This window comes from Monopterus albus, unplaced genomic scaffold (assembly GCF_001952655.1).
Source record: "Monopterus albus unplaced genomic scaffold, M_albus_1.0 scaffold204.1, whole genome shotgun sequence".
Classification (NCBI taxonomy): Eukaryota; Metazoa; Chordata; class Actinopteri; order Synbranchiformes; family Synbranchidae; genus Monopterus; species Monopterus albus.
Window position 1 is genome coordinate 599025 of NW_018128084.1, and position 17009 is coordinate 616033.

Consider the following 17009-nt stretch of genomic DNA (forward strand, 5'->3'; position numbering starts at 1 on the left):
TCTGCCTTGTTGTCCTGTCTCTAAGTGGCTACTCATTGTCAGTCAAGGCAAGATCACAGTGACAATGGAGATGAGTGTTTGCCCTTGTGTTGAAGTCCTGTTGTCTTTGCAGACCTCTGTATTCCCTCTTTGCCTTAAATGACCAAAGGAGAAGCACATGGGACCAGTGCATTACTCATATACGCCAAGCAGAGACAACATAAGTCCACAGTCACAGGTCATACTCTTGACTCTATCCATAAGTATGTATATATGCTGTACATTTATGTATTTCACAAGTTTATAAAAAAATATATAAATTTTACTACCATGTCAGTATGTTTCCAAACCTGCCATTCTGTATTTATTAAAAGAAACATTTCACTGTAGTCCAACATTTATAAAAATGTACCAAGTCTCAAGAAATACAAAAGATATCCAAAACACAGTGTTTGGCTTATTTTTCAGTAGTTTTAAGATACAAGATTTGAATTACAGGTCCAATAAAACCTCGTGACATTTTATGCAAGAATTTAAGCGTCTTATCTCTCAGAGGCTTACAGAAAATGCAGCTTTTCACTTATAACCTGAGCAGATGTCATTTTCAAATGTGAATAAACCCCAATGTAAACTAAAGCCAACTGAGGTGTCAAATGAAAGAGAAGAGATGTAAAAGCTTACTAGACCCAGAGAGCAGTTGTAGATCTAGAAAATTTGGGATGGTATGGCCAGTCTGAGGCACAGACTCAGGAGGGGGTGGCATGTAAATTAAATCCATAATTCTATAAAATAATAAATCATATTATTAAGAATCAAATTGTTTATTTTGTGTATAAATAAGACACACACACACGGTACTTTCTTTAAATAATTTTGTCTTACGCAGCATTGGGTGCCTCCATTGTTTGATACATCTGATACATCTATCAAAAATAAATAGAAATTTAAAAAAAAACTGAATCATGGACCACTTCAGGGGAGAAACAAGGAGAAATAAAATGCTCACTACTTAGTGAAAATTTTACAGTTGTTTCTAGTTTCATAACCAACTTGCAGTTCATATGCCAATGTGTGAGAAAGAGGCTGAATGTGCTGTCTGGAGGTTTCGCTCCAGTAGCTCCATGTTATAACTTATAACAAGTTTAGTTAAAAGGCATTCATTTGGTTATAATGGTTGTAACAAGGGAATTGAATATGGAAATAAAACTCTCCACAGAAATCCACTTTCAGATGTTGAGAAAGGCAAATCTATATTTAATACAATGTTCTAATGAAGCTAGTGACATTAATGAAGGTTACTAGGTTACTGACTTATAAAATGGGTTTTGTTGTACCTGACATTTCACACATCTCTCTGGTGATTTAAAGTGAGCAGGAGCAACAAGAGCAGCCTTGAATAGAGGAAAAACATCACTAAGGCAACCTCACAGAACAAACTGCAGCAACTGTGTGCACCATGCGACCCACTGATCAAATGATGAAAAGAGACAGGTTGAAAGAACAATTTTCAGAGTCTACACGTATATTAGAGAAAGTGTCACCTAATTTAGTAATGTTGTACATTACTAAATGTAAAACATTACATTTGTGTTCGTTGAATATTCAGCAAAGGCCAACAATTCTGATACACTCTTATACACACAACTTGTTACTGGACACAGAACACGGGCAAAGTCTGAAGCCCAATATACACTAACTATATAATAAAAATAAGTAAACAAACTGCATAAAACAATCTATATGGTAGATGAGTGAAATGCATGTTAAGTCTTGCATTACAGCCATTTAATTATGCATAACCATTAAAATACACTAAAATCCATTCTGTGCTTTTTTCCCAAAGCTGACTTCAAGGTGAATCGATCCTTAAAATCCTCCAATACCACCAGCATGCTTTATCTCACCCCTTTACACTGCGCTTGTTACAGTGCGTCTATTAAAGACCTATTATCCCACTGCTAATGGTCATGATAAGGCCACTTGCACAGCCTGTGTAGTCTCTGAATGTCACCATTTGGCCAACCAGTCACCAACAGAGGGACAGGATGGGGGTGGGGGGTGGGCTAAAGGGGATAGCAACAATTAGGAAAGCAGGCTCAATCTGGCAGAAGGTGCACAGTAGTGGGTGGAATGCAGTGAGAGGTCTGGGTCAACTTGACAATAAATGGACAAATGGGAGAGAAAATGGAGAAAGAGGAAAGTAGGACATGAAGGCTAAAAAGAAAAAAGAAAACTTAAATCTCTTGTATTGTGGCAATGCCCTTGACTTTTAATTAAATTCTAACCAGTGGCAACTTGTAGAGAGCTGTGCTATAGCTACCTAGCAGGTGGGTATGTGGTTAGTAATGCAACTGAATCTTTAAATGGCACTGATGCGTTTATGGGCAGCGTTTCCTTCCACATTGGGCAGGATTAACAGAAGCAACAGCATGATGGCCTTATTACAAACAAAGAAACCCAATCTGTTGGAGTCTCTGCAATTATAAGCCGGTAGGCTAACAACTTTCTTTGTCCTTTAAAAGTGCTCCTGCTTTCATTCCTTATTAAAATGAAAGTAGCCAGACATAATCTAAACATGGGCAAAATTGGCATGAATTGTCACTGATACTCAATGACCAAGCTGTTTGCACAGCTGCAAAACAAAAGATAATGCAGCAGCCACTAGCAGACTTTTTATGCCTTTTATGAAATAAAATAACCTACTATTGCAGCAGCTGGATCTTGCAAAAAAACAACAAAACAATCTGCACTCACAGTGGAACATCAGATTTTTTTTGCTCCCCCTAGACAGCATTAACTTTCTGTTTGGTGGTTGTGATGACTGGTGGTTGGGCTCTCAGTGTCAATGTACCAGTTGAAGCAGGTTATCCCCGCACCTCACGCCCCCAAACACCGGGGGCAGGATTAAACAATTTGTTGCTTTGCACACCAGAACGAAGGGAAGATGACAAATTACACCAGGACAAGCCAGAAAAATGAGAGATGTGTTTTACAGACATCGTGGTTGACTTTTTCAAGAGAAAAGACTTAAGGGTGGTTACTAAGTGGATGGTTCAGCATATAAACATCCAGCTTCATTGAAATGTAGCGCACAGCCATGTCCCGAATGTATCTACGAGAGGTATCCAGGACTATCTCTGTCCTATACAGGTCCAGTATTGCCTCTGTCCAGCAGTACTGACTGACTGACCGCATTTAGTCTGTTTTTTTTCCCGTCCCTGTGAATTAATGTAAACATTAGCATTGTAAACATTTTTTCTACGGGTTACACATCAATTTTTGCAGGTGCCCACTGTGCTCTCAATTGAAATGCTGCTCTAAAGGTTGGCAACAGCGCATCCGCTATGTCAGTTTTAAATTCTGCGACCTGAACGCAGTTATACTTTCGAAATAACCATATTACTCCCGGTAGACTCCGTAACAGTCCCACAACGGTATCGAGACATTTTTCTATCGTGATATTGCAAAATCACAAATATCATTACATCCATAATATATAATGAGATATAAATATGGTAAATATATTTACCAGGCTCAACTTCAAGGGCAAAAACAGCAGTTGTTTTTGTCAATGAAGAATTTATTTTAAATAATTTCATTCATTTACAGATGAATATTCTTTGTATTCCATACAAAATTAACTATCTAAATTGTGTTAAACAGTGAGGCCTTTTGCATTTCTTGAACTTTGCACTAATGCTGTGTATTATCAAACTGCTCATATAGGCTCATTGGATGTTTCAGAATTAGTCTAGATCCAACAATATCAATATTAGTCCAAGTAGTGTCTTGGACTGACCACCAAATTTATAGTGTTAGTAGGTGGAATAAAGTTGTTTTTTTAAACACATTTGCCCATGAATTTAAAGAACAAAAGCTAGTTCCGGGTCTCACAGCTTAGCCTTGCCTAGGGAAACTTGGAGCTTAAGCAGTTTCCTAACCAAGGCTGCATCCCCGGTGAACTTTAGCTTCCCTTCGAAGAATGCCTGAGAAGAAGAGAAAAAAGAAATGTCAACACTTATCATCAACTGAGATGCATCTCTATTACACTAAAAATCTGGAGCACAAATCTAATGACATAGTGGAGAAAATGCTACGAGTTACACTATTAAGTAAAACACTAAATTATTTGTTGTGTTCAGTGAAAACTCCTCTGTGGCAGGATAAGACGTTAACTGACCAATCATAGGTCACGTACCTCTGCAGCCGGTGGCAGACAACAATACAGAGCGATGAGCGGTGCCTCTGCACAAACTGGACTGAACACAGCTCATTTCCTTGAACGTCCCTGATGTTTATTTTATTCTATACCAGCATCTCAGATTTTTTTTTTTTTTTTTTTTAAGAAAAAGGTCACAAGCATGAAACTAGCACAAGCTAGTTCTACAGTATTGTTCCTGTTGTCGCTAGAAGCATGTTAGCATCTGACTGTGTGGCTTTAAGTGGGTTGTTTGACCCTCTGCAGTGCCTGTCCTGCCAATGGCTCCAAAGCTAGGGGCCTCTACAGTTTCAGGGCAGGAAATAAACTGATTCACCTTTGCTACAGAGCTGCTGCCAACAAAATGAAATGGTCTAAAGTAATGTACCTGACCAGAACAGTCCCGGACAATTAAATCAAAGACTGAAAAACTAAAAGAAAAACTGTTATAATATCCTCTAACAACAAATAAGGTTGGGCAATACATCATTTAAAGATAGCTGTAACATAAAAACAATTATGATTTGTTCATTTAGCATCATTTACCTTTAACAGCTGTCTGTTAGAGGGTGTATATAAAGTTTTACTTTGCCTTTAAAAACTTTACAGCATCTCAATTTCAGAATATGAAACGTCTGAACAGCACTCTAATTCATTCTTTATATTCACACTGCACACACGTTTCAGACAGACAGCCTTCTTCAGCATGCACATGAGCAACAACACTACACCTAAGCACAGTTCAGTGCCCTTAACACAGAAGAGCTGTGACACTGAGGGGTCTAAACCAACAGCGGGTCACATGACTCATGTAGCTTCAAATAGTTCCAGTCAATTCAGATCTGTTGTTTTCTGTAGGCAACAGTGGGATCTATCAGCAAATGACAACTTGTAATAACTTGTACAGCCTTTCACACCAATGTTCTGTTGTTGTAGATAGCTTATAATAATAATTGTATTTAGGAAGAAATAAATGTGCAGTGTGTGTGTGTGTGTGTGTGTGTGTGTGTGTGTGTGTGTGTGTGTGTGTATTACAGGAAAAAACATAAAATAGTAAACTATAGTATTTTTTTTTAACAGGAACAAAAAGAAAAAAAAAGCAATTTTTGCCAAACATTTTGTTAATGTGTAAAGCAGGAAAACAAAGATAAGGTTAATTGCACATACTGTTTGTGGGTTCAGTTTTCCTGTCATCATATCCAGAAGATCCTCATCACTCATGAATAAAGTGCAGTCTGCCTTTATGCCTAAACAAAATCAAACACATCAAGAGGAAACAAAGAGGAACTTGTTTGTTGCAGGCAAGCACCATTCAGAAGAACATCAGCTTACCATCATAATTAGCCTCGATGAACCCCGTCACCCACAAAGAATCAAATTCATTTCCTGGAAACTTAACCAAACCGGAACCCTAACACATAGTACCTAACCCTAAACCGAGATGTCACTCTAAAATTCAGTCATGTGAGTGTGTAGGTTTTGGTCTCCACAGTGCAAGTAATACTGTACCAGGCATGAACACACACAGAGAACAAAGAATTGAAAAACTCACCCACCTATGAGCTAAGTGAACACTCCTTAATCATACATGTCAGGCGTATTCAACTGATTATGAGCCAGGTACCACCAACGTGACTACGAAGCAACCTGGTCAGGCGTCTTCAACTGATTATGAGCCAGGGACCACCAACGTGACTACGAAGCAACCTGAGTACCATTGTCTGGTGGGTAGGCCGGATGAGCACTATTTTAATCCTTTAAGTCACCTGGGCTTTTTTTTTAACTTTTCTTTATTTGCATAAAAACTATACACACAGGAATGTGTTTAAAAAGATAAAAAAAATAAATTGCGATTCCATAGGGAAATACATTATTGATTGCATGGTCAGTGAACACACTGGTTGAAAACACCTGATGCATGAATAATGGCTTAGGTCAATGTTGACAAACCACACATCCTTGTGAAAGTATATAAATAAATTACGTAACTGTTAGACAAATAAAATGTTCAGTCAAATGAGTAACAACTGGACCAAATTGCCCCACAGGACACAGCATCCTTGTGATTGGTCAGAATTGAAGTTCTGGGCCTTCAGGCCACATAAAACAAACAAACAAACAAAAACAAATCCATCAGGATTTTGTTTATTTGGAATAAACTCTGCAAGATAAGAGGAGGGCTCCCAGGATGCGTGCATGTATTCCACAAACACCCAATCAGCGTGTTTAAACCCTAGTGCTTTCACAACTGATAACTTTTGCAATTCACAGACAGGATGCTGTGCTACTGATTTCACTCCCTGCTTGTAGGAATAACAGTCCTTTCATCTGTCTTTTGGTCTTTCATACCATTTACAACTGCTACTCGTTTTTTCCCCACTCACCACAGCCTTATATTTTCATTCCCCCCTTTTCTTTTATCTTTGTTTTAGTTTACTGGTTGTATTATTAGTAAAAAGAAAAAGTGTGTATATGCATCTAAAATTGAGCTTATTCGTGCTTTCATGTACTTGCACCTTTGTACTACCATCCAAACAATATATTAGATTATAAAGAGACTTGGTTTCAAAAAGTCATAATTCAGAATAATAACAATCATGACTCCAGTTCAGCAACAACAACCCCTATTATTTTCCCTTCTCTGCTACGAGTTACCTCGCTGGATGAATAAATCCATATCTGGGTTGTGTACGGTCTTATTTTTTATAAATAAATCCCCCCTGAATCATTTCAGTATCACAAATTCCTACATTCCTGTGGTTACCTGAACATGTTTACACTGTTTAATGAATAGGAGAAATACTCATATGCACCCATTAGCCCGTTAAAGCAGGATACAAGTTTTTCCCATTATCATTAAAAAAAAAACAGGCAGCATTTCTGCCTCGACCATAATAATGACATGTCAACATGCTTAAGGCATCAGACAGGGAAATCAGATTTTAAAAACGTTTTGTTTTCCAATGTGCAATACAAGTTTTAAAAATCTGCAGATTAATTACAGAGATGTAGATGAAACACTATATAGTTCATAGTGTAAGGACTGTACTGACCTTTATGTCAGATATAGGATTCCCCCCCCCACACTGCGTCGTCCTCCGCTCTTGTTACGAACAACGAGAAAAGTGAGAAAGGTTTTGGTGTGTCAGCGCTCCAAAGATCCATTTATCTTCTGTGACCATTAGACACAGAAGTGGTGCATCTGTTCTTCTGCATATAGTTGAGTGTTTTTCTGACATTTTTTGTGGCCTATGAAGATATTTAAATATGCAGGTACAGCAGGTTTGCAGCCCATTTAGATCTGGAAACAGACTGTCCTCACCTTTCTCTCGCTGTACCTAGCCATAAATAAGAACAGCCTGTTTTGGTGTATATATGCTAAGAAAAAAAATATATTTTTTAAACATTTACAAGTGTATTTCACACTTCAGAGAGGCAAGCTACTCTGGCAAATACAGACTGTAATATGAAGATAATGAGGAAAGAGCTGAACATGTAGCTGCACACTGAATGTGCCAAATTGAGTAAATCCTCATTAATTCATCTTTATATTTGTAAGAGGATGATCATATTATTTCTTCTTCCAAATGTGGCCCAGCCTCACTTGAACATCTCCATCGAGCCATCCATTTTCTATACTGCTTATCCTGAAGAGGGTTGTGGGGGGGGGCTGGGACCAACCCCAGCTGACATTGGGGGAGAGGCGGGGTACAAGGTCGCCAGTCTAACTTGAACATCGCTTACTTCCCAAATACAAACGTAGTCCTGTCATAACATTTTGCACGAATACCTAGATGTTTTTATAAAACTTTTCATAGAGCATCAAGATTTTCCTGAACATTTAGTCTGATGGAGGTACAGTGGTGACCTCAGAAATAATGGCTTGGACCAAGTGAACATCACTGGGGGAGTGAGCATAATGGAGACAGCCAGGTGGCCAGTATATGTGTGTGTACCTGTATCTTTGTTGGGGCCCTCATTGACATAATGCCTAACCTTACTAACCTTAACCATCAGAACTAAATGCCTAACCATAACAGTTACCATAAGCCTAATCTAAACCCAATTCTACAGTAAGTTGGACCCTAAAACCAAGTCTTAACCTTTAAAAAGGTGTATTAGAAAGTGAGGACCGGCCAAAATGTCCTGACTTTCGACAAATGTCCTCACTCTGTAGCAAAATGGAACACACATGTGTGTGTCTGTGTGTGTGTGTGAGAGAGAGAGAGAGAGAGAGAGAGAGAGAGAGAGAGAGAGAGAGAGAGAGAGTGTGTGTGTGTAAAGGCCACAGTCCTATAAAGACAGAACACAACATTTTCAATATGGCTTCTGTTTCTGACATAAACAAATGAAAACAGACTGTGCTTTTAGAAAGAGTATGCGTGTGTGTGTGTGTGCGTGTGCATGTGTGCGTACAGTATGTTGCTCACAAATTGCGAGTTGTCCTAGTTTGTTTTGATGTCCAGTGCCACAGGAATCCATTAAATGAGCCATTTAAAAGTAGAGGACTTAAAGTACTACTTTTTTAGGCTGCACATTTCTCTGTAATAACTGCATCCATTTGATGGGCTCTTGCTTTCAGAAGCAATTTCAAGTTTTTCCCCAATAGTGAGTCAATAATGTAACTATTGTTGAAGTTTTAACCCTTACTGCTTTAATTTAGCATATATACAGAGCAGCCATAACATTATGACCACTGACAGGCAAAGTGAATAACACTATCTGTTACAATGGCACCTGTCAGTGTGTGGGGTATATTAGCAAGTAAACATTCACTCCTTGAAGTTGACATGTTGGAAGCACGAAAAATGGATAAGTGAGTGACTTTGACAAGGGCCAAACTGTGATGCTGACGACTGGGTCAGAGCATCTCCCAGACTGCAGATCTTGGTGGGTGTTCTTGGTCTGTTAGTACCTACCAACAGTGTCTAAGGAAGGACAAATGGTGAACTGACGCCATGGACACCCATGGCTCACTGATGATGAGGTTGTCCTACTGTAAATAAAACTTTTAACTTCCATTCAAACATTACTAAGATTCCATTTGAATCTTTGCTAAAATGATTGAAAATGACAAATACTGTACATTGGTGGTGAGATATGCTTGAATCTTAAAATAATAAAATGAGAAAGGCCTGTAAACAATTTTGAAACACACAAATGATAATCCAGTTTTGCCAAACCTTCGCAAATTTGTCTAACTGCTGCTCATGAAGTACAGTATATTATTCTTTCCATTATAAAATTTTCAGTTGATAATATCAATCCAGTCATCAATTGTAGGGGATTTTACTAGTGCACTGAAAATCTTGAAAAGCTATTCAATCTGTAAAAAAGAAAGCCACATGAGGTGCTTTCTCTACATAATATTCAAAAGGGGCCCCTTCTGTTGCATGTACTGCTCATTGCAGTTGTTTAAAAAAATGATTAAAATATCACATTGTTGAAAGGAAAAAGAATTATTAGGCCTTGACAGCAGAATTAAACCCTTCTGCTCAAGTACCTGTACATACCTGGGTCAGTGGTGACAGAACCTTTGCCATTTTTTAAGTCAATGACCCAAGTCCTCTCTTTCCCATTTGGTCCATCCTTCACTTTAAGCAAAAACACTCCATCGATCTTCTTGACGAGCTGCTCTCCTTCCTGCAGGGAGTCAAGAAGAAAAATAATCCTTGACATGTAATGGCAGTAGGAAAGCAGTAATTCAAACTCAATACCAAAGCCATCCATAGATGCAAAGAGACCGACTAGAACTTGGAGACAGATGATTTTGTGAGTAAGATCAGAACCAGTCAACATAAAACTATAACTTGATTATACTCAATGCAATGCAGTTTCAGGCTTATTCTTTGTTGCACTGCATGCTGGGATTATTGGCAATGTTGAAAAATGCAGTCAAACTGAAATCCACATCCCATTCAGCTAAGTAGGCAAAACAATTGCGCCTCTTTCTCCTCGTGGTGTTCAGCTGCAAAAAAGCGAGTATCCAATTTTCAGCCAATGAGAGAAGGACTGACTCTTATTCAGGAAATACATCAGGAAATGTATGCTTTTTTCCCCAACTGCATGAAGAGACAGGTTTAATAATACATCTCAACCTGTGGGCTGACTAGCTATACAGCCTATTGTATACAGTCCTGTTAATATTATTGACCTGTCTACATTTCACCATCGCATGAGTAAATTTTATCTTACCAGTTCTGCTCTGACCACACCTCAGTGTGGAATGATAACCTGACCATTATCTTCCACTAACCACACAAACCCCACCTTTAAAATCACCCTATTTTAAAGAAAAAATAAATCACATTTTGTCACATTTCAGTGGCAAAGTGTGACCATCCAGCCACCAATCAAGCTGAAGTTTCCTGCAGCTGTTCGGAGCAACTGATTCTAATTACCCACCAGAAGGCAGCACAGCTACAACATTACACTTGCAGCACAGGGAGCGTGCAAGCTCACATGCATTAGTGAGTAAAATCAAAACCATTACAAATATATACACTCCACATAATCATACAGCACTATGGACACTCCCATTACTTCCATTACTGTAAAGTGGCTGATATAACTACTGTGTTTTCCATTAATACATTACAACAGACATCATGCCACATGATAAGCAGTCATTTCCGCAGACACATGTAATAAAAAAAACATCCATTTACATACATCTAGCATACACTGTCAGTGCTGAACTAACATGCTTTGTGTGTTTTCACCTCCAAAGTATATTAAAAATGTTTAAATGTGCTCTGCAAATGAAGTTCTTATTTTTGGCAACAGTACATTCTGTACCGTTATATGTTTACAACAGTGAGTTCTCACTAGCTATGGCGTTCAGTATCACCATTATGCTTCATAATGGCAAGAAGAAAAACTGTGTGTGCTGCACAGCCCTGAAAATACAGAGCTGAGACTGTGCTTTCATGGTCCAAGGCTTCGGTCCAAGGCTTCCACTTATGTTGTGGATTAAAGCAACTAAAAACCCTAAATTGCCCACTTTCTTTGAAAAGAAAAGACGGAAGACTCCCAGCCACCTGTACTTTTATTTGATGGGTCCATTTAGGAAATGAACTTTTGCTAACATCTGAACAATCAGTGGCCTGACAGAAAGAAATGGGAACAGAGGTAATCTAAGGTAGGGAATTTGCTTCAAAAATGTGAATTCCATGATGTCAAACAGAAAATAATGAACCAAGATTAAAGTGTGAGTGGAGCGGCATACTGTTATACCTGCTGTAGACGTTTTTCGACCTCTTTGAAGACAGGATAGGATTGTAACCCTTCCAGTCCACTGCTTGAGCTGGTGAGAACAGTACCTACCCGTGGCCTGCCGGAAGCAGAAAAGAATAATTAGATACAAAGTACACATTGTATCAGAAATGGACTTAAGAATGCTGAGGTTTCAGATTGATTCAGTCGCGCACAAGGCCAACGTTACGGTACACAATAGGAGCAGAAGATAAGACAATGTACTGTGTCTGCAGCACAAAGGGGAATAGTGGAAAACATGATATTCAGCTGTGGCTCAGCAAATAACCCCAAACACTGCTGTGAGGGCAAAAACAAAAAAAAAAACCTCAGTGTTGTCTTATGTTGTTTTTAACTTTTTTTTATATGGTGGCAGAACAAATTTCTCTTCAGCAGTGAAATGCCATTCCCATGCTCTACTCTGCTGATGTATTAGCTAACAGGTGGTTACAACATTTCATGCTAAATAAAGTATCTAACTGAACTAAAAACAAACCATGGGCAATGTCTCTTTTACCGGGCCTGCTGTGGGAACCCCATCCTGTAGAGAGTGACAACCACAGCTCCTCCTAAGCCAATGTTGTGCTGCAAGGCCACTTTTGCCCCTGGGACCTGTCTCTTGCCTGCCTGCCCTCGAAGCTGCCAGCACAGCTCAGCACACTGGGCCAGACCTGAGAGAGCAGCAGGAAGAAGAGAGGGACAGAAGGTAGACTGGACTAAATGATTTAATGCTGAGCAGTGAACACACACACACACACACACACACACACACACGTAAAGAGACCCAGTTGATACTATCATCAGACTTTTTAAGGTCCTGGTATATTATGTTTTAACATGTGATGATTCAGACTTTGAAATGTACTTCCTGGAAAAAAACATATTGTGGGAAAAGCAGCCCAAAAAAGTTACTACAACAAAACAGAGGACAATTTTTTTAAGGTGTATTTGTAGCACAGAACAAAAAGCTTCCCAGTTCTTCTTTTAATAAAACACATGGTTGTTTTGAGACCAATTACATTTTTTGACCAAGCACCAATGAGCTGTATACACATTTTTACTGATATTTATCATCTTTTAGCTCTGTTTTTGGTCTCCACCAGCTCACATGGGAAATGTTTGTTTATTTGGCCACTAAATACTCCACTACGTTCACCAACTAGTTGCTAATTTTCTATATCTTTTGTTCAGTGCTGGACAGGTAGCATACACTGGGGTTTGTCAGATCTTTTTTTCTGCCCTCTGCCTTGAGAAGCAACACTGATGTGTGTGAAAACAGCTGTGGGTCAATTTGATGGACACTACAAGGCTAAGTGCAGAGTAAGGTCAGAAATCTCAACAGGTTTGTCATCACAAGCAACACCTTCCACATTACACGTATCGACTATCGTTTTTCTTTCCAAGTGGTGACAGTGAAGAGAAACGGGGGGAAGGGGGGGGACACAAAGAGTAGTGAAAGATGTGAAACATGTCTAAGCATAGAAACTGATTCTACAACAGCACTCTGAAGTCAAAGTTCACTTACTAGTGTTTCCAAGTGAAACCGAACCACATATACAGCCATACAGATACTCAAGAAAAAAAGCTGTTCACAATCTGATGTGGAAGAGGCCATAGTGAGGATATGAATTCAGCCACCTTTAAACACAAGGTCAAGAACTTTAGCTATTTCAATAAAAAGCAATGGAGAAAGTGTTACTTGGATCAGACAGCAATGTGACACAAAGGAAGTGCTTTTATCCATTTATTTAAATTTTTGTTATTTCATTTCAGTTTTTTCCCCAAAACTCAATTTCTTTTTATTTTCTTTCTTCATTTTATTTTCATCATTAGTTACTTGTCTGTTTGTGGGGGTTCATTGGTATTTGCTACATACATTTTTAATAAAATCTACACATAATGTATGTTTTCATGAATGCTTTGTGTGACACATTCATATACAGATTGCAGGTGTAATGAGGAATGTAACTGAAACCTGTACTCTGTTTACTTCTGTGTGCGTGTCTTGACTTCTTGTGGCCTTCATTCATTTTTTTATATCCGTTTCCAAAACTATGTGGACTTTTTGCTGCACTTTGTCTACTGTGTGACAAAGACTGAAAATAAAAATGCATTTAACAAATATTAAAGCAACTCTATCCAAGTTTTTTTCAGCTGCTAAAGGGTCTAGTGAGACCCAAAACAAATGGTCACCAAAAATTGCTACTAACCACTCCTTTCCCATCACTCCCCGTTTCCTAAAGCTATAGTGTAAAGACGCCTGGTTCTGACAAACTGTACAAAAAGCAGCCTGCAGTCTGAAGCTAGACTTATCTGGCTAAAAAGTAAATTTATCAATCCAGTAACCATTCTGGTTATTGCTACTGTGGCACAACGCTCGCATTAGTCTGAAATTAAAATCACATTAATTCAATACAAAGGTAAAATCATGACCATGCTAGGTCGCTAATATTACCAAACCAAACACATTAGCTTTAAATGTTAGCATCCTGAAAGAAGAACACCAAATGTGATTACAATCCGAGTCCTTTGGCTGTTTTTAACTTTCTCCATCTCAAAAAGCCAAACTGATGTTAACCCTGGGTCTTACTCTTTGTCCCACTCTGCAACTGAATGAGACCTCTTCAATCTGGCAGCTACCATTTTGGATTTTAGCAGACAAGAGCGCCTCCATGGCTGGCTATTTGAAATATGCACTTCTTCCACTTTTTGAGGTTCAAGTGGATGGAAATGAACTCGGAAACCCGGTGAGGGGCAAGCAGCTCATCTCAAAACAATTCCAACATAACATACAGTTTACATGTTTATACAAGTACACCGATGAGAGTTTGGTGTTGTAATTTCAATATATCTACAAAGAAACCGCAGTAATCAGAACAGAAAATTTAATTCAGGCAGACCTCTGGCCTACATTTTGTGTTGCAGTCGATACCCCATTAAAAGCCAACAAAAGCTCACTAAAAGAAACACACTGGGTATGGCTAAAATCACATCATATGCCCCAGTGTCCAGGTGAAGCCACTAAGAGGGGTGAGAAGTTGACTCCTAATCTGAGAACTCGCTCCCTAATCTTGCCCTGGGTCAGCTCCTGCACTAGCATTATTGCTAAGCGTTTCATCCCATCTGCTTAACGAGCTTTTGTATTTCTCCATTATCCCAATATGCTAAAGGACCTAAGGGTAAATGCTTCTTTATATTTCGTCTTTCACGTTCTCCTAATCTTCTACAGAGGGACTTGTTTGTGTGAGAGTGGTTTAGTCTGAATGCCAATTGGAAACTGTAAATGTATAAACTGCCAACAGGCAATTTATCAAAATATAGAGCAAATGAAGAATAAAGAGAGAATGGCTCACAGTGATGTACAGCACTCATTCCAGTAAATTCTTCTAAAGATAGCAGATTATAAATGCTCCATTTTGGTGTACGAGAATGATCAAAGGCCTTTTCAGCCTTCATTTCTGAAGAGTAAAAACATGATGCAATTCACTACATACGTCAACCAGCAAACAAGCAAGGCTTCAGTGAAGCTGGATGTTATGTCGACACATAAAAATGGCATACTCCTGTGGGGGCTCACAGTACCACATGGGGAGGTCCGCGAGTTCGTCAGCCAACTGGCCGACAATAGCTGTGCTCACAGTGTTCCCGAGAGAAGAGGTCAGAGAAACACCATAGATCAGACAGAGCTTAGCTGCCTGGGGCACTCGCACTAGGTGACCCAGAGGGTCAGTGAGACACAGCCAGCATGATGACATGAATGGGGAAAGTTCTTGCAAAATCAACAAGGTAGAGGGAGTGATGGTTCAGACTGTTGGGTATGGAGAAAGGAAAACCAAGAAGGCAAAGAAAGAGAGAAAGAAATAGACACATTATAGATGATTAAGAAACAAAGAAAAATCAGAATGTGACCTATCTGATCCAAAATTCTGTTTTCTTTTGTTATCTTTCACAAATTGGTGTGTGTATGTTGGAGTGGGCATGAACCCACATGACATGAAAAATACTGGATCTGAGAGGAAGAAGATGAGAGGCCCTATACTGCGGAGGTTGGGTGAGTCAGCAGCCCTGTTTGCTCAGTCTCATCTCTCAACAAGTTTAATATGTGGAGAGGGAACTTTGCACAGCCTGCTGCCTTCTCACGTGTAGACTTAGGATCTCTTTTACCCAGCTGGGATCCAGGTGGCCATCATTGAGCAACAAGTGCCCCCTGGTGGCCACTGTAGAAATCTCTTGAATCCATACAGAAGGGCAACTTGGAAAAATATGAGCTTCTTTATATCAGGCGTGTTCAATTAAAATTCTAGGAGGTCCAGTCAGTTAACACCTAGCCGAGGTGCAGACTATTTACACGTCAACATTTTTACAGTGCTTTCAACAAAAGGTTTTTCTCCCTTTTTTCCCCTCTTATAAATTAAGAAATCTTAACAATCACTCTCTCCCAAAAGTCTTTTCTCTTCAGTCCTCTGAGTCTGGTTCTTCCCTTTTTAGCAAGCATGAATGTTTACACATATGGGTGCTTTATTTATTTTTTTGGAAATCAGGTATAACTGATACTAACTAACTGAACCGTTTAGTTGTTCCAAAGTGCAGGACAAAGACCTTTGGTGAGGCAGCTTTTAAACTGGAGAAACAGTCAGAGGAACTGAGAGCTGCTCAAAGTGTTGTTTTCTTTGTCTGTTCTCTCTTTGGTTTGGCTTTTTACTGTCGTTCAGTATTATCTTCATCATCATCATCATCATTATTCATTTTTAAATATTTTGTTGTTATATATTATCTAGTTTTGTTTCAATTCCATTTTATTGAGTTTTATTATATTGTATTTGAAAAATCATCATTCTCCTTTCATCCCTTATTGCCTTATTCTTACCTGTAAAGGACTCTGAATTGGAGGGACTCGTATGCAAGGTGTTATATACATATAGCTTGAATGACTGATTATGAAAGATCTAGTAGGATTTTAGCAGCTATATTAAAAGGGTTCCTGTATATATACAGTGCCTTGCGAAAGTATTCGGCCCCCTTGAACTTTGCGACCTTTTGCCACATTTCAGGCTTCAAACATAAAGATATAAAACTGTAATTTTTTTGTGAAGAATCAACAACAAGTGGGACACAATCATGAAGTGGAACGAAATTTATTGGATATTTCAAACTTTTTTAACAAATAAAAAACTGAAAAATTGGGCGTGCAAAATTATTCAAATCCACATAAGGGATGACGGCAACATTCATAGATCCTGGAATGCACAATGAGGGGCAATGTTCATTCCTATTACAGAGGCCCACTGAAATTTTTTTGAGGAAAAGCTGTGTTAGACTGCATATTGTTTATAGTAAAGTATTTTTATATACAAATATAAAAATGAAAATGTTTCTGGAGTGGGACTTTAATTAATTATAGAAGTTGTGCAGAAGCTGCCCATAGCTCTACACAGTGATCCATGTGTGTACTGTATGTGTTTCTATGCTGCTCCAAATGAGTCTGTTCTGGTTCAACTTGTCTTATTAAATGAGCTTAAAAATAAAGTGACACCTTAGTTATAAAACACTGAGCAGGCTGTAACACACAAGAGTGTGT

General features: G+C 38.8%; 1 protein-coding gene across 3 annotated transcripts in view; it reads right to left on the reverse strand.

The window, feature by feature from the left end:
- Window positions 1-3815: 3815 nt before the first annotated feature.
- scp2a (sterol carrier protein 2a) overlaps window positions 3816-17009 on the reverse strand; it is an 18973-nt gene continuing 5779 nt past the window's right edge. For 2 of the 3 annotated variants that reach the window (XM_020618350.1, XM_020618352.1), the window contains 5 exons: window positions 11949-12102; window positions 11414-11513; window positions 9691-9820; window positions 5345-5424; window positions 3816-3965 (listed from right to left, as the gene is read on the reverse strand). In XM_020618350.1, the coding sequence (XP_020474006.1) occupies window positions 3870-3965; window positions 5345-5424; window positions 9691-9820; window positions 11414-11513; window positions 11949-12102 (560 nt within the window). In that variant the 3' untranslated portion in view covers window positions 3816-3869. The remainder of the gene's footprint in view (window positions 3966-5344; window positions 5425-9690; window positions 9821-11413; window positions 11514-11948; window positions 12103-17009) is intronic. The other variant, XM_020618351.1, reaches the window with a different exon arrangement.